This window comes from Pimephales promelas, chromosome 14 (assembly GCF_988280905.1).
Source record: "Pimephales promelas chromosome 14, fPimPro1.hap1.1, whole genome shotgun sequence".
Lineage (NCBI taxonomy): Eukaryota > Metazoa > Chordata > Actinopteri > Cypriniformes > Leuciscidae > Pimephales > Pimephales promelas.
Window position 1 is genome coordinate 26,247,939 of NC_142782.1, and position 25,240 is coordinate 26,273,178.

Below are 25,240 nucleotides of genomic sequence, written 5' to 3' on the forward strand. Positions count from 1 at the left end.
AAACGACAGTGTTACCCCTTTCGTTTTTTTTTTTCATTTTCGGGCGAAAAATTAAGTTTCTTCAATCTTCTCAAAACTCTGGATTATGATCGAGGGCTGTGAGAGACTTTGACCTGAGTGCAAAAATGGAGGCTCTAGACCCTTCCAGAGCTGAGAAATCGAAAATCAAAATTTTGACCCGAAAAAAAACCCACAGTGTTACCCCTTTCGTTTTCTTTCATTTTCGGGCGAAAAATTAAGTTTCTCCAATCTTCTCAAAACTCTGGATTCTGATAGAGGGCCGCGAGACTTTGACCTGAGTGCAAAAATTGAGGCTCTAGACCCTTCCAGAGCTGAGATATCGAAATTCAAAATTTTGACCCGAAAAAAAAACGACAGTGTTACCCCTTTCGGTTTTTTTTTTCATTTTCGGGCGAAAAATTAAGTTTCTCCAATCTTCTCAAAACTCTGGATTCTGATAGAGGGCCGCGAGACTTTGACCTGAGTGCAAAAATGGAGGCTCTAGACCCTTCCAGAGCTGAGATATCAAATTTCAGAATTTCGACCCGAAAAAAAAAACGACAGTGTTACCCCTTACGTTTTTTTCAGTTTTCGGGCGAAAAATCAAGTTTCTCCAATCTTCTCAAAACTCTGGATTATGATAGAGGGCCGCGACACTTTGACCTGAGCGCAAAAATGGAGGCTCTAGACCCTTCCAGAGCTGAGATATCGAAACTCAAAATTTCGACCCGAAAAAAAAAACCGACAGTGTTACCCCTTTCGTTTTTTTTCATTTTCGGGCGAAAAATCAAGTTTCTCCAATCTTCTCAAAACTCTGGATTATGATAGAGGGCCGCGAGACTTTGACCTGAGTGCAAAAATGGAGGCTCTAGACCCTTCCAGAGCTGAGATATCGAAATTCAAAATTTTGACCCGAAAAAAAAACGACAGTGTTACCCCTTTCGTTTTTTTTCATTTTCGGGCGAAAAATTAAGTTTCTCCAATCTTCTCAAAACTCTGGATTATGATCGAGGGCTGTGAGACTTTGACCTGAGTGCAAAAATGGAGGCTCTAGACCCTTCCAGAGCTGAGAAATCGAAATTCAAAATTTTGACCCGAAAAAAAAACCACAGTGTTACCCCTTTCGTATTCTTTCATTTTCGGGTGAAAAATTAAGTTTCTCCAATCTTCTCAAAACTCTGAATTCTGATAGAGGGTGGCGAGACTTTGACCTGAGTGCAAAAATTGAGGCTCTAGACCCTTCCAGAGCTGAGATATCGAAATTCAAAATTTTGACCCGAAAAAAAAACGACAGTGTTACCCCTTTCGTTTTTTTTCATTTTTGGGCGAAAAATTAAGTTTCTCCAATCTTCTCAAAACTCTGGATTCTGATAGAGGGCCGCGAGACTTTGACCTGAGTGCAAAAATTGAGGCTCTAGACCCTTCCAGAGCTGAGATATCAAATTTCAAAATTTCGACCCGAAAAAAAAAAACGACAGTGTTACCCCTTACGTTTTTTTCAGTTTTCGGGCGAAAAATCAAGTTTCTCCAATCTTCTCAAAACTCTGGATTATGATAGAGGGCCACGAGACTTTGACCTGAGCGCGAAAATGGAGGCTCTAGACCCTTCCAGAGCTGAGATATCGAAACTCAAAATTTCGACCCGAAAAAAAAACGACAGTGTTACCCCTTACGTTTTTTTCAGTTTTCGGGCGAAAAATCAAGTTTCTCCAATCTTCTCAAAACTCTGGATTATGATAGAGGGCCGCGAGACTTTGACCTGAGCGCAAAAATGGAGGCTCTAGACCCTTCCAGAGCTGAGATATCGAAACTCAAAATTTCGACCCGAAAAAAAAACGACAGTGTTACCCCTTACGTTTTTTTCAGTTTTCGGGCGAAAAATCAAGTTTCTCCAATCTTCTCAAAACTCTGGATTATGATAGAGGGCCGCGAGACTTTGACCTGAGCGCAAAAATGGAGGCTCTAGACCCTTCCAGAGCTGAGATATCGAAACTCAAAATTTCGACCCGAAAAAAAAACGACAGTGTTACCCCTTACGTTTTTTTCAGTTTTCGGGCGAAAAATCAAGTTTCTCCAATCTTCTCAAAACTCTGGATTATGATAGAGGGCCGCGACACTTTGACCTGAGCGCGAAAATGGAGGCTCTAGACCCTTCCAGAGCTGAGATATCGAAACTCAAAATTTCGACCCGAAAAAAAACCGACAGTGTTACCCCTTACGTTTTTTTCAATTTTCGGGCGAAAAATCAAGTTTCTCCAATCTTCTCAAAACTCTGGATTATGATAGAGGGCCGCGAGACTTTGACCTGAGCGCAAAAATGGAGGCTCTAGACCCTTCCAGAGCTGAGATATCGAAACTCAAAATTTCGACCCGAAAAAAAACGACAGTGTTACCCCTTACGTTTTTTTCAGTTTTCGGGCGAAAAATTAAGTTTCTCCAATCTTCTCAAAACTCTGGATTATGATAGAGGGCCGCGAGACTTTGACCTGAGCGCAAAAATGGGGGCTCTAGACCCTTCCAGAGCTGAGAAACCGAAATTCAAAATTTCGACCCGAAAAAAAAACGACAGTGTTACCCCTTTCGTTTTTTTTCATTTTCGGGCGAAAAATTAAGTTTCTCCAATCTTCTCAAAACTCTGGATTATGATCGAGGGCTGTGAGACTTTGACCTGAGTGCAAAAATTGAGGCTCTAGACCCTTCCAGAGTTGAGAAACCGAAATTCAAAATTTCGACCCGAAAAAAAAACGACAGTGTTACCCCTTACGTTTTTTTCAGTTTTCGGGCGAAAAATTAAGTTTCTCCAATCTTCTCAAAACTCTGGATTATGATAGAGGGCCGCGAGACTTTGACCTGAGCGCAAAAATGGGGGCTCTAGACCCTTCCAGAGCTGAGAAACTGAAATTCAAAATTTCGACCCGAAAAAAAAACGACAGTGTTACCCCTTTCGTTTTTTTTTTTCATTTTCGGGCGAAAAATTAAGTTTCTTCAATCTTCTCAAAACTCTGGATTATGATCGAGGGCTGTGAGAGACTTTGACCTGAGTGCAAAAATGGAGGCTCTAGACCCTTCCAGAGCTGAGAAATCGAAAATCAAAATTTTGACCCGAAAAAAACCCCACAGTGTTACCCCTTTCGTTTTCTTTCATTTTCGGGCGAAAAATTAAGTTTCTCCAATCTTCTCAAAACTCTGGATTATGATCGAGGGCTGTGAGACTTTGACCTGAGTGCAAAAATTGAGGCTCTAGACCCTTCCAGAGTTGAGAAACCGAAATTCAAAATTTCGACCCGAAAAAAAAACGACAGTGTTACCCCTTACGTTTTTTTCAGTTTTCGGGCGAAAAATCAAGTTTCTCCAATCTTCTCAAAACTCTGGATTATGATAGAGGGCCGCGACACTTTGACCTGAGCGCAAAAATGGAGGCTCTAGACCCTTCCAGAGCTGAGATATCGAAACTCAAAATTTCGACCCGAAAAAAAAACGACAGTGTTACCCCTTACGTTTTTTTCAGTTTTCGGGCGAAAAATCAAGTTTCTCCAATCTTCTCAAAACTCTGGATTATGATAGAGGGCCGCGAGACTTTGACCTGAGCGCAAAAATGGAGGCTCTAGACCCTTCCAGAGCTGAGAAACCGAAATTCAAAATTTCGACCCGAAAAAAAAACGACAGTGTTACCCCTTTCGTTTTTTTTCATTTTCGGGCGAAAAATTAAGTTTCTCCAATCTTCTCAAAACTCTGGATTATGATCGAGGGCTGTGAGACTTTGACCTGAGTGCAAAAATTGAGGCTCTAGACCCTTCCAGAGTTGAGAAACCGAAATTCAAAATTTCGACCCGAAAAAAAAACGACAGTGTTACCCCTTACGTTTTTTTCAGTTTTCGGGCGAAAAATCAAGTTTCTCCAATCTTCTCAAAACTCTGGATTATGATAGAGGGCCGCGAGACTTTGACCTGAGCGCAAAAATGGAGGCTCTAGACCCTTCCAGAGCTGAGACATCGAAACTCAAAATTTCGACCCGAAAAAAAACGACAGTGTTACCCCTTACGTTTTTTTTAGTTTTCGGGCGAAAAATCAAGTTTCTCCAATCTTCTCAAAACTCTGGATTATGATAGAGGGCCGCGACACTTTGACCTGAGCTTAAAAATGGAGGCTCTAGACCCTTCCAGAGCTGAGATATCGAAACTCAAAATTTCGACCCGAAAAAAAAAACGACAGTGTTACCCCTTACGTTTTTTTCAGTTTTCGGGCGAAAAATTAAGTTTCTCCAATCTTCTCAAAACTCTGGATTATGATAGAGGGCCGCGAGACTTTGACCTGAGCGCAAAAATGGGGGCTCTAGACCCTTCCAGAGCTGAGAAACTGAAATTCAAAATTTCGACCCGAAAAAAAAACGACAGTGTTACCCCTTTCGTTTTTTTTTTTCATTTTCGGGCGAAAAATTAAGTTTCTTCAATCTTCTCAAAACTCTGGATTATGATCGAGGGCTGTGAGAGACTTTGACCTGAGTGCAAAAATGGAGGCTCTAGACCCTTCCAGAGCTGAGAAATCGAAAATCAAAATTTTGACCCGAAAAAAAACCCACAGTGTTACCCCTTTCGTTTTCTTTCATTTTCGGGCGAAAAATTAAGTTTCTCCAATCTTCTCAAAACTCTGGATTCTGATAGAGGGCCGCGAGACTTTGACCTGAGTGCAAAAATTGAGGCTCTAGACCCTTCCAGAGCTGAGATATCGAAATTCAAAATTTTGACCCGAAAAAAAAACGACAGTGTTACCCCTTTCGGTTTTTTTTTTCATTTTCGGGCGAAAAATTAAGTTTCTCCAATCTTCTCAAAACTCTGGATTCTGATAGAGGGCCGCGAGACTTTGACCTGAGTGCAAAAATGGAGGCTCTAGACCCTTCCAGAGCTGAGATATCAAATTTCAGAATTTCGACCCGAAAAAAAAAACGACAGTGTTACCCCTTACGTTTTTTTCAGTTTTCGGGCGAAAAATCAAGTTTCTCCAATCTTCTCAAAACTCTGGATTATGATAGAGGGCCGCGACACTTTGACCTGAGCGCAAAAATGGAGGCTCTAGACCCTTCCAGAGCTGAGATATCGAAACTCAAAATTTCGACCCGAAAAAAAAAACCGACAGTGTTACCCCTTTCGTTTTTTTTCATTTTCGGGCGAAAAATCAAGTTTCTCCAATCTTCTCAAAACTCTGGATTATGATAGAGGGCCGCGAGACTTTGACCTGAGTGCAAAAATGGAGGCTCTAGACCCTTCCAGAGCTGAGATATCGAAATTCAAAATTTTGACCCGAAAAAAAAACGACAGTGTTACCCCTTTCGTTTTTTTTCATTTTCGGGCGAAAAATTAAGTTTCTCCAATCTTCTCAAAACTCTGGATTATGATCGAGGGCTGTGAGACTTTGACCTGAGTGCAAAAATGGAGGCTCTAGACCCTTCCAGAGCTGAGAAATCGAAATTCAAAATTTTGACCCGAAAAAAAAACCACAGTGTTACCCCTTTCGTATTCTTTCATTTTCGGGTGAAAAATTAAGTTTCTCCAATCTTCTCAAAACTCTGAATTCTGATAGAGGGCGGCGAGACTTTGACCTGAGTGCAAAAATTGAGGCTCTAGACCCTTCCAGAGCTGAGATATCGAAATTCAAAATTTTGACCCGAAAAAAAAACGACAGTGTTACCCCTTTCGTTTTTTTTCATTTTTGGGCGAAAAATTAAGTTTCTCCAATCTTCTCAAAACTCTGGATTCTGATAGAGGGCCGCGAGACTTTGACCTGAGTGCAAAAATTGAGGCTCTAGACCCTTCCAGAGCTGAGATATCAAATTTCAAAATTTCGACCCGAAAAAAAAAACGACAGTGTTACCCCTTACGTTTTTTTCAGTTTTCGGGCGAAAAATCAAGTTTCTCCAATCTTCTCAAAACTCTGGATTATGATAGAGGGCCACGAGACTTTGACCTGAGCGCGAAAATGGAGGCTCTAGACCCTTCCAGAGCTGAGATATCGAAACTCAAAATTTCGACCCGAAAAAAAAACGACAGTGTTACCCCTTACGTTTTTTTCAGTTTTCGGGCGAAAAATCAAGTTTCTCCAATCTTCTCAAAACTCTGGATTATGATAGAGGGCCGCGAGACTTTGACCTGAGCGCAAAAATGGAGGCTCTAGACCCTTCCAGAGCTGAGATATCGAAACTCAAAATTTCGACCCGAAAAAAAAACGACAGTGTTACCCCTTACGTTTTTTTCAGTTTTCGGGCGAAAAATCAAGTTTCTCCAATCTTCTCAAAACTCTGGATTATGATAAAGGGCCGCGACACTTTGACCTGAGCGCGAAAATGGAGGCTCTAGACCCTTCCAGAGCTGAGATATCGAAACTCAAAATTTCGACCCGAAAAAAAACCGACAGTGTTACCCCTTACGTTTTTTTCAATTTTCGGGCGAAAAATCAAGTTTCTCCAATCTTCTCAAAACTCTGGATTATGATAGAGGGCCGCGAGACTTTGACCTGAGCGCAAAAATGGAGGCTCTAGACCCTTCCAGAGCTGAGATATCGAAACTCAAAATTTCGACCCGAAAAAAAAACCGACAGTGTTACCCCTTACGTTTTTTTCAGTTTTCGGGCGAAAAATCAAGTTTCTCCAATCTTCTCAAAACTCTGGATTATGATAGAGGGCCGCGACACTTTGACCTGAGCGCAAAAATGGAGGCTCTAGACCCTTCCAGAGCTGAGATATCGAAACTCAAAATTTCGACCCGAAAAAAAAACGACAGTGTTACCCCTTACGTTTTTTTCAGTTTTCGGGCGAAAAATCAAGTTTCTCCAATCTTCTCAAAACTCTGGATTATGATAGAGGGCCGCGAGACTTTGACCTGAGCGCAAAAATGGAGGCTCTAGACCCTTCCAGAGCTGAGATATCGAAACTCAAAATTTCGACCCGAAAAAAAAACGACAGTGTTACCCCTTACGTTTTTTTCAGTTTTCGGGCGAAAAATTAAGTTTCTCCAATCTTCTCAAAACTCTGGATTATGATAGAGGGCCGCGAGACTTTGACCTGAGCGCAAAAATGGGGGCTCTAGACCCTTCCAGAGCTGAGAAACCGAAATTCAAAATTTCGACCCGAAAAAAAAACGACAGTGTTACCCCTTTCGTTTTTTTTCATTTTCGGGCGAAAAATTAAGTTTCTCCAATCTTCTCAAAACTCTGGATTATGATCGAGGGCTGTGAGACTTTGACCTGAGTGCAAAAATTGAGGCTCTAGACCCTTCCAGAGTTGAGAAACCGAAATTCAAAATTTCGACCCGAAAAAAAAACGACAGTGTTACCCCTTACGTTTTTTTCAGTTTTCGGGCGAAAAATCAAGTTTCTCCAATCTTCTCAAAACTCTGGATTATGATAGAGGGCCGCGACACTTTGACCTGAGCGCAAAAATGGAGGCTCTAGACCCTTCCAGAGCTGAGATATCGAAACTCAAAATTTCGACCCGAAAAAAAAACGACAGTGTTACCCCTTACGTTTTTTTCAGTTTTCGGGCGAAAAATCAAGTTTCTCCAATCTTCTCAAAACTCTGGATTATGATAGAGGGCCGCGAGACTTTGACCTGAGCGCAAAAATGGAGGCTCTAGACCCTTCCAGAGCTGAGATATCGAAACTCAAAATTTCGACCCGAAAAAAAAACGACAGTGTTACCCCTTACGTTTTTTTCAGTTTTCGGGCGAAAAATTAAGTTTCTCCAATCTTCTCAAAACTCTGGATTATGATAGAGGGCCGCGAGACTTTGACCTGAGCGCAAAAATGGGGGCTCTAGACCCTAAACCGAAATTCAAAATTTCGACCCGAAAAAAAAACGACAGTGTTACCCCTTTCGTTTTTTTTCATTTTCGGGCGAAAAATTAAGTTTCTCCAATCTTCTCAAAACTCTGGATTATGATCGAGGGCTGTGAGACTTTGACCTGAGTGCAAAAATTGAGGCTCTAGACCCTTCCAGAGTTGAGAAACCGAAATTCAAAATTTCGACCCGAAAAAAAAACGACAGTGTTACCCCTTACGTTTTTTTCAGTTTTCGGGCGAAAAATCAAGTTTCTCCAATCTTCTCAAAACTCTGGATTATGATAGAGGGCCGCGAGACTTTGACCTGAGCGCAAAAATGGAGGCTCTAGACCCTTCCAGAGCTGAGATATCGAAACTCAAAATTTCGACCCGAAAAAAAAACGACAGTGTTACCCCTTACGTTTTTTTCAGTTTTCGGGCGAAAAATTAAGTTTCTCCAATCTTCTCAAAACTCTGGATTATGATAGAGGGCCGCGAGACTTTGACCTGAGCGCAAAAATGGGGGCTCTAGACCCTTCCAGAGCTGAGAAACTGAAATTCAAAATTTCGACCCGAAAAAAAAACGACAGTGTTACCCCTTTCGTTTTTTTTTTTCATTTTTGGGCGAAAAATTAAGTTTCTTCAATCTTCTCAAAACTCTGGATTATGATCGAGGGCTGTGAGAGACTTTGACCTGAGTGCAAAAATGGAGGCTCTAGACCCTTCCAGAGCTGAGAAATCGAAAATCAAAATTTTGACCCGAAAAAAAACCCACAGTGTTACCCCTTTCGTTTTCTTTCATTTTCGGGCGAAAAATTAAGTTTCTCCAATCTTCTCAAAACTCTGGATTATGATAGAGGGCCGCGAGACTTTGACCTGAGTGCAAAAATTGAGGCTCTAGACCCTTCCAGAGCTGAGATATCGAAATTCAAAATTTTGACCCGAAAAAAAAACGACAGTGTTACCCCTTTCGTTTTTTTTTTTCATTTTCGGGCGAAAAATTAAGTTTCTCCAATCTTCTCAAAACTCTGGATTCTGATAGAGGGCCGCGAGACTTTGACCTGAGTGCAAAAATGGAGGCTCTAGACCCTTCTAGAGCTGAGATATCAAATTTCAGAATTTCGACCCGAAAAAAAAAACGACAGTGTTACCCCTAAAGTTTTTTTCAGTTTTCGGGCGAAAAATCAAGTTTCTCCAATCTTCTCAAAACTCTGGATTATGATAGAGGGCCGCGAGACTTTGACATGAGCGCAAAAATGGAGGCTCTAGACCCTTCCAGAGCTGAGATATCAAAACTCAAAATTTCGACCCGAAAAAAAAACGACAGTGTTACCCCTTACGTTTTTTTTCAGTTTTCGGGCGAAAAATCAAGTTTCTCCAATCTTCTCAAAACTCTGGATTATGATAGAGGGCCGCGACACTTTGACCTGAGCGCAAAAATGGAGGCTCTAGACCCTTCCAGAGCTGAGATATCGAAACTCAAAATTTCGACCCGAAAAAAAAACGACAGTGTTAACCCTTACGTTTTTTTCAGTTTTCGGGCGAAAAATCAAGTTTCTCCAATCTTCTCAAAACTCTGGATTATGATAGAGGGCCGCGAGACTTTGACCTGAGCGCAAAAATGGAGGCTCTAGACCCTTACAGAGCTGAGATATCGAAACTCAAAATTTCGACCCGAAAAAAAAAACGACAGTGTTACCCCTTACGTTTTTTTCAGTTTTCGGGCGAAAAATCAAGTTTCTCCAATCTTCTCAAAACTCTGGATTATGATAGAGGGCCGCGACACTTTGACCTGAGCGCAAAAATGGAGGCTCTAGACCCTTCCAGAGCTGAGATATCGAAACTCAAAATTTCGACCCGAAAAAAAAACGACAGTGTTACCCCTTACGTTTTTTTCAGTTTTCGGGCGAAAAATCAAGTTTCACCAATCTTCTCAAAACTCTGGATTATGATAGAGGGCCGCGACACTTTGACCTGAGCGCAAAAATGGAGGCTCTAGACCCTTTCAGAGCTGAGATATCGAAACTCAAAATTTCGACCCGAAAAAAAAACGACAGTGTTACCCCTTACGTTTTTTTCAGTTTTCAGGCGAAAAATCAAGTTTCTCCAATCTTCTCAAAACTCTGGATTATGATAGAGGGCCGCGAGACTTTGACCTGAGCGCAAAAATGGAGGCTCTAGACCCTTCCAGAGCTGAGATATCGAAACTCAAAATTTCGACCCGAAAAAAAAAACGACAGTGTTACCCCTTACGTTTTTTTCATTTTCGGGCGAAAAATCAAGTTTCTCCAATCTTCTCAAAACTCTGGATTATGATAGAAGGCCGCGAGACTTTGACCTGAGCGCAAAAATGGGGGCTCTATACCCTTCCAGAGCTGAGAAACCGAAATTCAAAATTTCGACCCGAAAAAAAAACGACAGTGTTACCCCTTACGTTTTTTTTCATTTTCGGGCGAAAAATCAAGTTTCTCCAATCTTCTCAAAACTCTGGATTCTGATAGAGGGCCGCGAGACTTTGACCTGAGTGCAAAAATTGAGGCTCTAGACCCTTCCAGAGCTGAGATATCAAATTTCAAAATTTCGACCCGAAAAAAAAACGACAGTGTTACCCCTTACGTTTTTTTCAGTTTTCGGGCGAAAAATCAAGTTTCTCCAATCTTCTCAAAACTCTGGATTATGATAGAGGGCCGCGAGACTTTGACCTGAGCGCAAAAATGGAGGCTCTAGACCCTTTCAGAGCTGAGAAACCGAAATTCAAAATTTCGACCCGAAAAAAAAACGACAGTGTTACCCCTTTCGTTTTTTTTCATTTTCGGGCGAAAAATTAAGTTTCTCCAATCTTCTCAAAACTCTGGATTATGATCGAGGGCTGTGAGACTTTGAACTGAGTGCAAAAATGGAGGCTCTAGACCCTTCCAGAGCTGAGAAATCGAAATTCAAAATTTTGACCCGAAAAAAAAAACCACAGTGTTACCCCTTTCGTTTTCTTTATTTTTCGGGTGAAAAATTAAGTTTCTCCAATCTTCTCAAAACTCTGGATTCTGATAGAGGGCCGCGAGACTTTGACCTGAGTGCAAAAATTGAGGCTCTAGACCCTTCCAGAGCTGAGATATCGAAACTCAAAATTTTGACCCGAAAAAAAAACGACAGTGTTACCCCTTTCGTTTTTTTTTATTTTCGGGCGAAAAATTACGTTTCTCCAATCTTCTCAAAACTCTGGATTCTGATAGAGGGCCGCGAGACTTTGACCTGAGTGCAAAAATTGAGGCTCTAGACCCTTCCAGAGCTGAGATATCAAATTTCAAAATTTCGACCCGAAAAAAAAACGACAGTGTAACCCCTTACGTTTTTTTCAGTTTTCGGGCGAAAAATCAAGTTTCTCCAATCTTCTCACAACTCTGGATTATGATAGAGGGCCGCGAGACTTTGACCTGAGCGCAAAAATGGAGGCTCTAGACCCTTCCAGAGCTGTGATATCGAAACTCAAAATTTCGACCCGAAAAAAAACGACAGTGTTACCCCTTACGTTTTTTTCAGTTTTCGGGCGAAAAATCAAGTTTCTCCAATCTTCTCAAAACTCTGGCTTATGATAGAGGGCCGCGACACTTTGACCTGAGCGCAAAAATGGAGGCTCTAGACCCTTCCAGAGCTGAGATATCGAAACTCAAAATTTCGACCCGAAAAAAAAACGACAGTGTTAACCCTTACGTTTTTTCAGTTTTCGGGCGAAAAATCAAGTTTCTCCAATCTTCTCAAAACTCTGGATTATGATAGAGGGCCGCGAGACTTTGACCTGAGCGCAAAAATGGAGGCTCTAGACCCTTACAGAGCTGAGATATCGAAACTCAAAATTTCGACCCGAAAAAAAAAACGACAGTGTTACCCCTTACGTTTTTTTCAGTTTTCGGGCGAAAAATCAAGTTTCTCCAATCTTCTCAAAACTCTGGATTATGATAGAGGGCCGCGACACTTTGACCTGAGCGCAAAAATGGAGGCTCTAGACCCTTCCAGAGCTGAGATATCGAAACTCAAAATTTCGACCCGAAAAAAAAACGACAGTGTTACCCCTTACGTTTTTTTCAGTTTTCGGGCGAAAAATCAAGTTTCTCCAATCTTCTCAAAACTCTGGATTATGATAGAGGGCCGCGACACTTTGACCTGAGCGCAAAAATGGAGGCTCTAGACCCTTCCAGAGCTGAGATATCGAAACTCAAAATTTCGACCCGAAAAAAAAAACCGACAGTGTTACCCCTTTCGTTTTTTTTCATTTTCGGGCGAAAAATCAAGTTTCTCCAATCTTCTCAAAACTCTGGATTATGATAGAGGGCCGCGAGACTTTGACCTGAGCGCAAAAATGGAGGCTCTAGACCCTTCCAGAGCTGAGATATCGAAACTCAAAATTTCGACTCGAAAAAAAAACGACAGTGTTACCCCTTACGTTTTTTTCAGTTTTCGGGCGAAAAATTAAGTTTCTCCAATCTTCTCAAAACTCTGGATTATGATAGAGGGCCGCGAGACTTTGACCTGAGCGCAAAAATGGGGGCTCTAGACCCTTCCAGAGCTGAGAAACCGAAATTCAAAATTTCGACCCGAAAAAAAAAACGACAGTGTTACCCCTTTCGTTTTTTTTCATTTTCGGGCAAAAAATTAAGTTTCTCCAATCTTCTCAAAACTCTGGATTCTGATAGAGGGCCGCGAGACTTTGACCTGAGTGCAAAAATTGAGGCTCTAGACCCTTCCAGAGCTGAGATATCAAATTTCAAAATTTCGACCCGAAAAAAAAAACGACAGTGTTACCCCTTACGTTTTTTTTCAGTTTTCGGGCGAAAAATCAAGTTTCTCCAATCTTCTCAAAACTCTGGATTATGATAGAGGGCCGCGAGACTTTGACCTGAGCGCAAAAATGGAGGCTCTAGACCCTTCCAGAGCTGAGATATCGAAACTCAAAATTTCGACCCGAAAAAAAAACGACAGTGTTACCCCTTACGTTTTTTCAGTTTTCGGGCGAAAAATCAAGTTTCTCCAATCTTCTCAAAACTCTGGATTATGATAGAGGGCCGCGACACTTTGACCTGAGCGCAAAAATGGAGGCTCTAGACCCTTCCAGAGCTGAGATATCGAAACTCAAAATTTCGACCCGAAAAAAAACGACAGTGTTAACCCTTACGTTTTTTCAGTTTTCGGGTGAAAAATCAAGTTTTCCAATCTTCTCAAAACTCTGGATTATGATAGAGGGCCGCGAGACTTTGACCTGAGCGCAAAAATGGAGGCTCTAGACCCTTACAGAGCTGAGATATCGAAACTCAAAATTTCGACCCGAAAAAAAAAACGACAGTGTTACCCCTTACGTTTTTTTCAGTTTTCGGGCGAAAAATCAAGTTTCTCCAATCTTCTCAAAACTCTGGATTATGATAGAGGGCCGCGAGACTTTGACCTGAGCGCAAAAATGGGGGCTCTAGACCCTTCCAGAGCTGAGAAACCGAAATTCAAAATTTCGACCCGAAAAAAAAACAACAGTGTTACCCCTTTCGTTTTTTTTCATTTTCGGGCAAAAAATTAAGTTTCTCCAATCTTCTCAAAACTCTGGATTATGATCGAGGGCTGTGAGACTTTGACCTGAGTGCAAAAATGGAGGCTCTAGACCCTTCCAGAGCTGAGAAATCGAAATTCAAAATTTTGACCCGAAAAAAAACCCACAGTGTTACCCCTTTCGTTTTCTTTCATTTTCGGGCGAAAAATTAAGTTTCTCCAATCTTCTCAAAACTCTGGATTCTGATAGAGGGCCGCGAGACTTTGACCTGAGTGCAAAAATTGAGGCTCTATACCCTTCCAGAGCTGAGATATCGAAATTCAAAATTTTGACCGGAAAAAAAAACCACAGTGTTACCCCTTTCGTTTTCTTTCATTTTCGGGTGAAAAATTAAGTTTCTCCAATCTTCTCAAAACTCTGGATTATGATAGAGGGCCGCGAGACTTTGACCTGAGCGCAAAATGGAGGCTCTAGACCCTTCCAGAGCTGAGATATCGAAACTCAAAATTTCGACCCGAAAAAAAAAAGACAGTGTTACCCCTTACGTTTTTTTCAGTTTTCGGGCGAAAAATCAAGTTTCTCCAATCTTCTCAAAACTCTGGATTATGATAGAGGGCCGCGACACTTTGACCTGAGCGCAAAAATGGAGGCTCTAGACCCTTCCAGAGCTGAGACATCGAAACTCAAAATTTCGACCCGAAAAAAAAACGACGGTGTTACCCCTTACGTTTTTTTCAGTTTTCGGGCGAAAAATCAAGTTTCTCCAATCTTCTCAAAACTCTGGATTATGATAGAGGGCCGCGAGACTTTGACCTGAGCGCAAAAATGGAGGCTCTAGACCCTTCCAGAGCTGAGATATCGAAACTCAAAATTTCGACCCGAAAAAAAAACGACCCCTTACGTTTTTTTCAGTTTTCGGGCGAAAAATTTAGTTTCTCCAATCTTCTCAAAACTCTGGATTATGATAGAGGGCCGCGAGACTTTGACCTGAGTGCAAAAATGGAGGCTCTAGACCCTTCCAGAGCTGAGAAATCGAAATTCAAAATTTTGACCCGAAAAAAAACCCACAGTGTTACCCCTTTCGTTTTCTTTCATTTTCGGGCGAAAAATTAAGTTTCTCCAATCTTCTCAAAACTCTGGATTCTGATAGAGGGCCGCGAGACTTTGACCTGAGTGCAAAAATTGAGGCTCTATACCCTTCCAGAGCTGAGATATCGAAATTCAAAATTTTGACCGGAAAAAAAAACCACAGTGTTACCCCTTTCGTTTTCTTTCATTTTCGGGTGAAAAATTAAGTTTCTCCAATCTTCTCAAAACTCTGGATTATGATAGAGGGCCGCGAGACTTTGACCTGAGCGCAAAATGGAGGCTCTAGACCCTTCCAGAGCTGAGATATCGAAACTCAAAATTTCGACCCGAAAAAAAAAAGACAGTGTTACCCCTTACGTTTTTTTCAGTTTTCGGGCGAAAAATCAAGTTTCTCCAATCTTCTCAAAACTCTGGATTATGATAGAGGGCCGCGACACTTTGACCTGAGCGCAAAAATGGAGGCTCTAGACCCTTCCAGAGCTGAGATATCGAAACTCAAAATTTCGACCCGAAAAAAAAACGACAGTGTTACCCCTTACGTTTTTTTCAGTTTTCGGGCGAAAAATCAAGTTTCTCCAATCTTCTCAAAACTCTGGATTATGATAGAGGGCCGCGAGACTTTGACCTGAGCGCAAAAATGGAGGCTCTAGACCCTTCCAGAGCTGAGATATCGAAACTCAAAATTTCGACCCGAAAAAAAAACGACAGTGTTACCCCTTACGTTTTTTTCAGTTTTCGGGCGAAAAATTTAGTTTCTCCAATCTTCTCAAAACTCTGGATTATGATAGAGGGCCGCGAGACTTTGACCTGAGCGCAAAAATGGAGGCTCTAGACCCTTCCAGAGCTGAGATATCGAAACTCAAAATTTCGACCCGAAAAAAAAACGACAGTGTTAACCCTTACGTTTTTTTCAGTTTTCGGGCGAAAAATCAAGTTTCTCCAATCTTCTCAAAACTCTGGATTATGATAGAGGGCCGCGAGACTTTGACCTGAGCGCAAAAATGGAGGCTCTAGACCCTTACAGAGCTGAGATATCGAAACTCAAAATTTCGACCCGAAAAAAAAACCGACAGTGTTACCCCTTACGTTTTTTTCAGTTTTCGGGCGAAAAATCAAGTTTCTCCAATCTTCTCAAAACTCTGGATTATGATAGAGGGCCGCGACACTTTGACCTGAGCGCAAAAATGGAGGCTCTAGACCCTTCCAGAGCTGAGATATCGAAACTCAAAATTTCGACCCGAAAAAAAAACGACAGTGTTACCCCTTACGTTTTTTTCAGTTTTCGGGCGAAAAATTAAGTTTCTCCAATCTTCTCAAAACTCTGGATTATGATAGAGGGCCGCGAGACTTTGACCTGAGCGCAAAAATGGAGGCTCTAGACCCTTCCAGAGCTGAGATATCGAAACTCAAAATTTCGACCCGAAAAAAAAACGACAGTGTTACCCCTTACGTTTTTTTCAGTTTTCGGGCGAAAAATCAAGTTTCTCCAATCTTCTCAAAACTCTGGATTATGATAGAGGGCCGCGAGACTTTGACCTGAGCGCAAAAATGGAGGCTCTAGACCCTTCCAGAGCTGAGATATCGAAACTCAAAATTTCGACCCGAAAAAAAAACGACAGTGTTACCCCTTACGTTTTTTTCAGTTTTCGGGCGAAAAATTAAGTTTCTCCAATCTTCTCAAAACTCTGGATTATGATAGAGGGCCGCGAGACTTTGACCTGAGCGCAAAAATGGAGGCTCTAGACCCTTCCAGAGCTGAGATATCGAAACTCAAAATTTCGACCCGAAAAAAAAACGACAGTGTTACCCCTTACGTTTTTTTCAGTTTTCGGGCGAAAAATCAAGTTTCTCCAATCTTCTCAAAACTCTGGATTATGATAGAGGGCCGCGAGACTTTGACCTGAGCGCAAAAATTGAGGCTCTAGACCCTTCCAGAGCTGAGATATCGAAACTCAAAATTTCGACCCAAAAAAAAAAACGACAGTGTTACCCCTTACGTTTTTTTCAGTTTTCGGGCGAAAAATCAAGTTTCTCCAATCTTCTCAAAACTCTGGATTCTGATAGAGGGCCGCGAGACTTTGACCTGAGTGCAAAAATGGAGGCTCTAGACCCTTCCAGAGCTGAGATATCGAAATTCAAAATTTTGACCCGAAAAAAAAAACGACAGTGTTACCCCTTTCGTTTTTTTTTCAATTTCGGGCGAAAAATTAAGTTTCTCCAATCTTCTCAAAACTCTGGATTCTGATAGAGGGCCGCGAGACTTTGACCTCAGTGCAAAAATGGAGGCTCTGGACCCTTCCAGAGCTAAGATATCGAAACTCAAAATTTTGACCCGAAAAAAAACGAAAGGGGTACCACTGTCGTTTTTTTTTTTTGGGTCGAAATTTTGAGTTTCTCTGATCTTCTTGAAACTCTGGATTCTGAAAGAGGGCCATGAGACTTAGACCTGAGTGCAAAAATAGAGGCTCTAGACCCTTCCAGAGCTGAGATATCGAAACTCAAAATTTCGACCCGAAAAAAAAAACGAAAGGGGTACCACTGTCGTTTTTTTTTCTTTTCTTGGGTCGAAATTTTGAGTTTCTCTGATCTTTTTGAAACTCTGGATTCTGATAGAGGGCCATGGGACTAAGACCTGAGTGCAAAAATGGAGGCTCTAGACCCTTCTAGAGCTGAGATATGGATATCCCACGTAGCATTTATGCCATTATAAAAATAGTGTGTTCGTGGATGGTGGAATTATGGGATGGCGCTTGGTGCTACGGACTCAGGGGAGCCTTGTGAGTGCAGTAAAATAGTTTTTTCATAAAAAATATATATTATATCCATAAAAAAAAAAATTAATATAAAATATTTAAAATATTCATATTTAAGTTGCGCTTTAGATTTAAATCCATATGTTCTTTTGGCTGGAAGTTGTTTTACTTTATAAAGTTTTAAATATGGATATTTTTCTTACATCTCCGTCTTCCTCATTACTCCACATAAAGTCAACATCTGAGATATTTTCATCAGCTATATGTTCAAGCACTTCAGAACTGTATATTCTGCACATGAAAACGTTTCAAAAATGTATTGGTACTGTGATATATATATATATATATATATAGATATATATATATATATATATATATATATATATATATATATTTTATAAAAGAAATTTCAATCAGCATCACTGTGACTTCAGTAACAGGCGTTCAAACCTACTGTCCATTCTAATGGACAGACACATTTAAAAAAAAAATCCTGATTTAAAATGTGCAATTCTACAGTCGATTTTTAACTTTAATTAATAAGTTCAATCTTTCTATTTTACATACAAACTATGAAATACTGGCAAAAATATATACAAAATGTAAATACACCTTAGAAAATGTTGCTTGCTTCTTTGTTTGGAGTGAAGTGCTGCCATGCTTCTCTTCAATGTAGAGTTTTTTATTTATTTAATTACTACATGCAGAGCTTTACTGGCATTTGATTGGATGACAAACGTCCAATCTCATGGACTGCAGGTTTTAAACTAGGTGAAATGCTCCAGAAGTTAAAAAAGGGGGCTGACATGTAATGTCCATTGTAATGGCCGCAGGGTCTGAATGGGTTAATAAAGAGATCGTAAAACGAATCCATATTAATTAAGCGGTTTAGTAGTCTACAAATCTTCTGAAAAGCTTTTTTTTTGTGATGGACAGAATGAATTTAAGCTTGTATTCCTTTAATGACACAAGAGCTTCTAAGTGTAGAGCCCTGATTACATGAAACAATAAAATGTACCGGTTGCTGTATTTTCTATGATCTTTTTCATTTTTATATTTAGTCTCCAAAAGGGGGCAGACTTCCCCTAACAATAGTCTGCAAGTTTTTTTTTTTCCCCGGCTCAGTCCATCATATGTTTGAGACTAGTTTCTAATAAAGTTTAGGGAACATATGCACATAATTTGCAAAATGTCTTGCCATTTGAGTCCACAGTATATTTTAAAGTATTTACACGGCGTTACTCACATTGAATATCATTAAACTCTCTGTTTGATTAGTCAAGCTCTTGACATAATTACCATACCTAAAAAAAAACAATGATGAGGATTAGACTGCAAATGTTCAAGAGTCATTTATTTTCAGAGATTGAGAGATTGAAATTATTAATATTAAACAAACTGTACATTTTATACATACGTTGAAAGTGTGGTAGATATTAAAAGCCATCAACCATCACAAAATAAAGAACTCTTTTTTTCTGGGATGATGACAACCAAATGGAAAAGCAATACAAACATTTGCAAACATTCACTGACCAAAACACAGCAACACTAAATAATTGTTTCCAACACAACAGCCAACAAATCAGAAAAAGAGCTCTGACAGGGAAATGTGGAACTCATCACTGATGAGCTGTGGAGGCTCTGAAGTTTCTATCAAACCATTCCAAAGTCACAATTGGATCAGAGCTGACCAGCTGGATTATTAAGACTAGTGATGCCGTGATGACGACAAGGGAGTATCTCATGAGACTTTGAACACATCTTTCAAATCACTGTGTAAAAAAGGCAATTTCATAACATCCCACTAATAAACACAACACAGAGCCCTCATTATTTAACCTTCATTGCAGGGGAATAGCAGCTTTTGGGGTTGTCAAGGAAGCAGATAATATTTCAGTCCAATGAGGTGATTCAACAATGCATTTTAAGGAATAAAAAAAAAGCTGAATTCTGAGAAAAACGGAATCTCTGACAGGTTGAAACTGCGTTGATGGAAGGAAATAATAAAAAATACGTGTTGATGGCCGATGATGACCTAATTCTACGTCTCGGTGTACACTGAAGACATTTGGCTCAAGCCGCGATCGAAGCCACCCACCTGAAAGAAGACACTTTCCTCTGTGCCCGGCGAGAACTGGCAACCTGACCCTATGATGTCGGGCACCAAGCTGAAACCTTTACATTAAAAAAAGAGAACATACGGAAAAATGTGTTAAACGCTCTCAGAAAATGCACAAATTGTCCCATTAGATAATCACTAAAACTACCCCTAAAGAGCACATACGAGTACCTTTAGGTACCTTGAAGGGTAGACAGTTAAAAATAGTTTCTAAAAGGGTTTTTTCGCAGTGCTACCATAGATGAACAATTTTATGTTGCCCAAAGAACCTCTCAGTGAACAGTTCTTGAACCATTTTTTAACGTTTTTTTCCACTATAAAGAATGTTTTCTGGAATGCAAAGGTTACATGGATGTTAAAAGTTGTTCATGGAACCATCAATGGCAATAAAGTACCTTTATTTTTAGGGTAGGGTTCAGCCCAATTTTTGCACATTATAAATACTCTCATTTAACATCAAGAATACTATTTAGGCTAGTGAAACGAGACAAACAGTTGAGTAAAATGGAAAGAATAACTAGCCAGTGCTGCATTTCAAAAAGTATTGTAAGCTTAGGTAGATTATGGAACCATTGCCACTAATGAGTTTTGAGATCATATTGTTTCTAACCAGTCCTGAAACGAATCTACTGTGCTCTAATGTATAATGACGGCACACAATTTCAGTCGTGCTTCAATTTATTGTTATATTGCTTAATAATAACAGGATTTGTGGAGGCAAATTTGCACAATCAGGAATTTCATGTAAGGGTGAACGATCTCCCCATGCAGATTTCATAACGGGTTCAAGTTGGTTACACAAATTTGCAGTGTTGACCAACAGAAAACTTCTTAGATTGAAAGTGCTTTCACTTCTTAGTTATTTGTCATCTGCGCTTTATGTTGACAATTGACCTCTCTTGCTCAAAAAAATGTCACCAAAATGTATTTGTGTACCTGTGGAAGAGGTGTTGGTGGAACAGCTCATGTGGAAGCCGTTGTGTGGGTTTGTGTTGAAGCTGTGAGACTCTGCAGGTTGATGACCGCTGCTCATGGACTGGTCCATCCGGTAGCTGTCACCAAAATGGAAACAGCTCTGGAAGTTACCACGGTAATCTGTAAACAAACATTTATAGAAAAGATAGGATATAAGCATTAGAATAAAATTTAATTCAATTGTGGCTCTAGATTCAAAACTTAAAATAGCTCTTTAACAATGAGGCAAAAACCACAGACTGTAACAGTATTCCCGTTTGTATTTCTATTTTTGGACTTGTCACTCTTTCTCCAAGTTTGCTTCTGTTCAACAAGTAGTCTCGCTCAGATGGGGGTCTTGGATTTGAGGTGGTACACACATGTACATCTGAGTCCTGACGGGGAAGTTGAGCGTTTTCTCCTTTAGCAGTTCTTTTGACTGACAGCTTAGCTGTTTTAGAGCAAAAAGCTTCCTCTTGTGGTTCCAGGCATCTCTTTCAGCCCACATGTTCTGGCTAATACACAGAGCACTGCAGAGACTATGCCAGTTCTCATACTGATGTGGCTCTTTCTGACATTAAATACTCATGAGCTGATGTTTTAAACAGGTATATTCCAATAGATCAGGAGTAAAGGCATGGGATGGGTGCTGTAAGTGGCACATGCGTACAAGTGGCATTTATATATTATACAAAATAATTATACACAGAGCATCCACATATGTTATGTAAACACAAACTTTTATTTTGGATGCGATTAATCGCTATTAATCCTTTGAAAGCCCTATATATACTTTTTTTTTTTTTTTGATTTTGTTTAAAGGTTCAATAAAGTCCAGGACTTTTAATGTGATCAACAGTGTGAATACTTGATCCACCCAGCAAAATCCGATCAAACAATCTCTGAAAATGACACGTACGGTCTCGTACCGTCACTTGTAGGCAGGTTGTGGAAGGTGGAGTAGGGTTTATGATGAGTGTGGAGGTGCTGCTGGTTGGTAGAGGAGTTCTGTTGCTTCTCTAGTGTTGGTGGAGGAGATGTAGCGGCCTTCATCAGACTGATCCCTGGAGACAGCAAAGCTCCAGATAACCTAAGACAGAGTGAACGTTAACTATTAAGATTAATGGTGAAAGATAAAGCAGGCCAAAAAAACATACCATAAAATTTAATATGGAGTTTACAACGTTTATTACAAGAGTCTTCTGAATGTTATTAAAAGGAACTTTAGAGCCTCACCCCATCTTACCTTTAACCATGTGAAAGATCTGAAAGTATTACCTCAGAAAAAGAGTCACATAGCCTTAAGTAAAACATTATTTATTTATTTTATTCATTTATTTTTTATTTACTTTAACATGCTTCATCCTATTCCAATTCTTGTTATAGTGGAAAGTCATGAGCCTGGTTTTGATTGAGTACAAGCCTGTTCTTCACTCCAGATGCCACTTCTCCATAACATGCCCCTGACTTACTGTACACTGTAATGGCTGTGGGGAAGTTATGATAGCTTGCTCAAGCCTGCACACAATGGAACAAATAAAGGCTTTGTTTGTGCCATTAGATGCAGCTGTCACAAGCAAGTCTTCATATATGCAAAACCGAGTTTCAGCAAGACATGAAGTGCCAACCAATGGCCCTGTGAAGTCGTTCCTGCCCCCCTAAGTCAAGGGCCTCTGCCTTTAGTGCACACATCAAAGAGTCATATTCTGAATTTCAGAAATGAACAGAGAACAAAAACAAACTCAAAGAATCGCCTTTTTAAACAGAAGTATGACTAACAGATGCTCATCATGATACAGTTAAAGAGAGACATTATGAGGACATATACAGCTGTAATGTAAGACGTGGAGAAAAATTAATGCACTTTACTGCCTGTTCGGCTCTAATGATGTCTCGGCTATAAGAGATCAGTATTCATAAATATAGTTACTTAATTATTTAAAACACCTTATGGCAAATATAAAGGTGTATATGCTAGTCAACTCATAAAATTCACTTTTAGAAGATACACACTACCGTCTGGGGTATTTTTATTCACTAATTACACAATAAAGGTATCAAAAGTGACTGTAAAGACAGTGTAGAGACACTGTGAAAAACAATTGTAAATAATGATGTAATGATACTAAAAAATCAGCTTTGCATCACAGGAATAGATTAAATTTTAAAATGAATTAAAATAGTAATAGTAATAATATTTCATAATATTAGCTTACTGGGTTACACTTTGATAACACTTTATTTTACAGTGTCCTTGTTACATTATGTTACATGTAGCTTCTTACCATCGCAATAACAGTAAATTATGGATAATGACATGCAACTAACCCTCAACCAAACCCTAATCCTACTATAACCCTATAGCAAGTAGGCATGTATGACTCAGTACTTAAATATTTAATTACACTATAACAATGACACCTTAAAGTGTAACCGAAACTTCTTACAAAAACATTACTGTAGGCTACTACACATCAACATTTACAGTCTTCTTATCAAGGAAAATAAACCTGTTGATGAATGTCCCTCCCCTTAATATCGTGTGCAAATGACAAGCAAGCAGCAAATTATGTTAACTGCTTTGAGTTAATGAAAGCATAGTGGCTATTTTAAAAGAAAGGGCGCAGGCCTTTCGTTATGAGTGCACCTTTAAGCATGTGCATTTAAACAGACACATAATAAATAACATTTAAATTGTCTTTTTGTACTATCCACAGATTTAAGACCTAGCAAAGCGCTAATGTAGAATTTGGACTCCATTGACATTATAATTGGTTTTTATTTATGCTCAAGGCCTCATGTGGGAGTGATGTTTCCCATTGTTCATTTGCCCAGAATCTGATAAGGACTTCCTTGGCTGTTACATGTTAGACCATTATGTCGTTTTTCACTGTTAGCCAAATTCACATTCCAAGGACTTGGTTTCATCATAAGTGCATTAAAAAAAAAATTAATAATCCACAAATTGTTTTAACTGTGCTCGGATGTAACCCCATGAGTCACAGGGCTCTCCTCACACAGCCTCAAAGTCTGCACTAGCATATTTCACAAGGCATGCAGCAACGGAATTAGCATTAGCGGGCTAGCTTGTGTTTGTATGCAGCAAAGCTCGGTTCCGATAGTCGCTGACGTGACGTGTGCTTCTGAGAGAGCATGGCGGCAGCGTTCCCCTGGGAGCTGCTGTCAGCACAAGCTCAGGAAACAGTTATACTGTTCATATTTTTACAAGCAGCCTCTATGTGAAGCTAAAGTGAATCATGCTATAATCACTGCCAGCTGCAGCTCGCTAAGGCTCCAGGAATGAGGGGAATCTTTCATATGCGGGATTAATATCTCCCTTCGGTATTTACCTTCACTGATCATCTGCTTTCACCTTTGCAGACTCGTTTTTTGACAATACCGCCTGTCTCTCACGTCATAAGAGCTTTATATGGCTGCTGACCTGTGTATGGATCATCCAAGGTTCGTGTTCACCAAAGTGATAGAAAAGCATTTGGCTTGCTCAAGTATAACACTTAAAACCTCCCTATATCTAAATAAGGAAAGAAACGTCCGATTGAGATGGAGGATTGATGCTGGAAGACTTCTATATATATAGCCTAAAAGATTTCTATTTCAAATAGATGCTGAACTTTCTTTTGAACTTTCCTTTCATCAAATCGGAATATTAGAATTATTTCTGAAGGATCATGTGACACTGAATACTGGAGTAATGATGCAATGATGCTGAAAATTCAGCATTGCCATCACAGGAATAACTTATATTTTTAATTAAATTAATATAAAAACAGTGATTTTAAATTGTAATATTACTTCACTATATTAGGCTACTTAGCGCACAGTGTCTGTATTGCAAAAACCTACGTCTTATTACCAACTGCTTGCAATAAAATTCAATCCTTTTTTATGCAGTGGTTTAGTGGCATATTTAAAGTCCCCATGTAATCTAAATTGAAGTTTTTTGGCTTTTCGTATGATTATGTTAAGCTGGGGTGCTCTAAAACAATGACAAAAATCGCATTTAGTAACATTCAAAACTTACAATCTCTCACTTCTGCCAAAATAGATGAATGATTTTGATGACATCACGCTGCACTTCAGCTTCTCGTCAGATTTTATGTCCAATCAACTGTTCTCTAGAATCTAAAGCACCCCGCCCCATACATAAAAAATAGATGCTGAAGGTGCAGCTAAAATAAGTCACTTGTTCACATATTTACATGTGGCGAATGGCACAAAGTGCAATAGATAGGGAACAATTCAGACAGTGTAAAAATTATGCTTTCCATTGGGGCAAATTAAGTGGAATGCTACATACATAGAATACAACATATGCGCGAATCGATTCAGATCACAAAACAAATTGCGCCTATTTGAATTCTACACAGAAGCGATATTAAAGCGATATGGAGATTAGGAGGGAACTGTAGCTTTACCGAGCTCAACGGCTCAGGCAGATCTGTGATATAAAGGAAACGCTATTGTTTTTTTAAAGGGGAGGAGCTGTTTGATATGTCCCGCCCTGTCTTTCAGTTTCATGGAAATTATGTCAACACATTGAATAATGCTGCACACTTCAAGGCACTTTAGTGGGCCTTTAAATAATGATACATTTCAGCACAAACATGCTAGTTTCCATGCAATTGGAATTTAAAATAAAATATAAAAAAATGACAGTATAACCACATTCACAACACTCAGAATCAGCAAGATGCATGATGGGTAATTGTGTAATGTTAAATTGTATTTAGCACAGATTTGAGTTAAGAGGGTTGGAATATACTGTAGGAAACTTTGGTCCACCATCTAGAAAAAGTCGACTTCACAGGGACTTCAAAGAATAATGACCAAACCCTTAATAGTTTACTTGTGGACAAAGTGTTTACAAATGTTTTTTCTTCAAAGTAAAAGATTGAGTAATAATGGCAAATTGTTTAATGCTGACTGTGATTCAGTGAATGTGACTCTATGGGAACTTCAGTG

General features: G+C 39.8%; 1 protein-coding gene across 4 annotated transcripts in view; it reads right to left on the minus strand.

The window, feature by feature from the left end:
• Positions 1–18,518: 18,518 nt before the first annotated feature.
• Positions 18,519–25,240, minus strand: part of glis1b (GLIS family zinc finger 1b) — a 73,932-nt gene continuing 67,210 nt past the window's right edge. For all 4 annotated transcript variants that reach the window (XM_039676390.2, XM_039676381.2, XM_089119746.1 and 1 more), the window contains 3 exons: positions 21,187–21,347; positions 20,240–20,398; positions 18,519–19,359 (listed from right to left, as the gene is read on the minus strand). In XM_039676390.2, the coding sequence (XP_039532324.1) occupies positions 19,226–19,359; positions 20,240–20,398; positions 21,187–21,347 (454 nt within the window). In that variant the 3' untranslated portion in view covers positions 18,519–19,225. The remainder of the gene's footprint in view (positions 19,360–20,239; positions 20,399–21,186; positions 21,348–25,240) is intronic.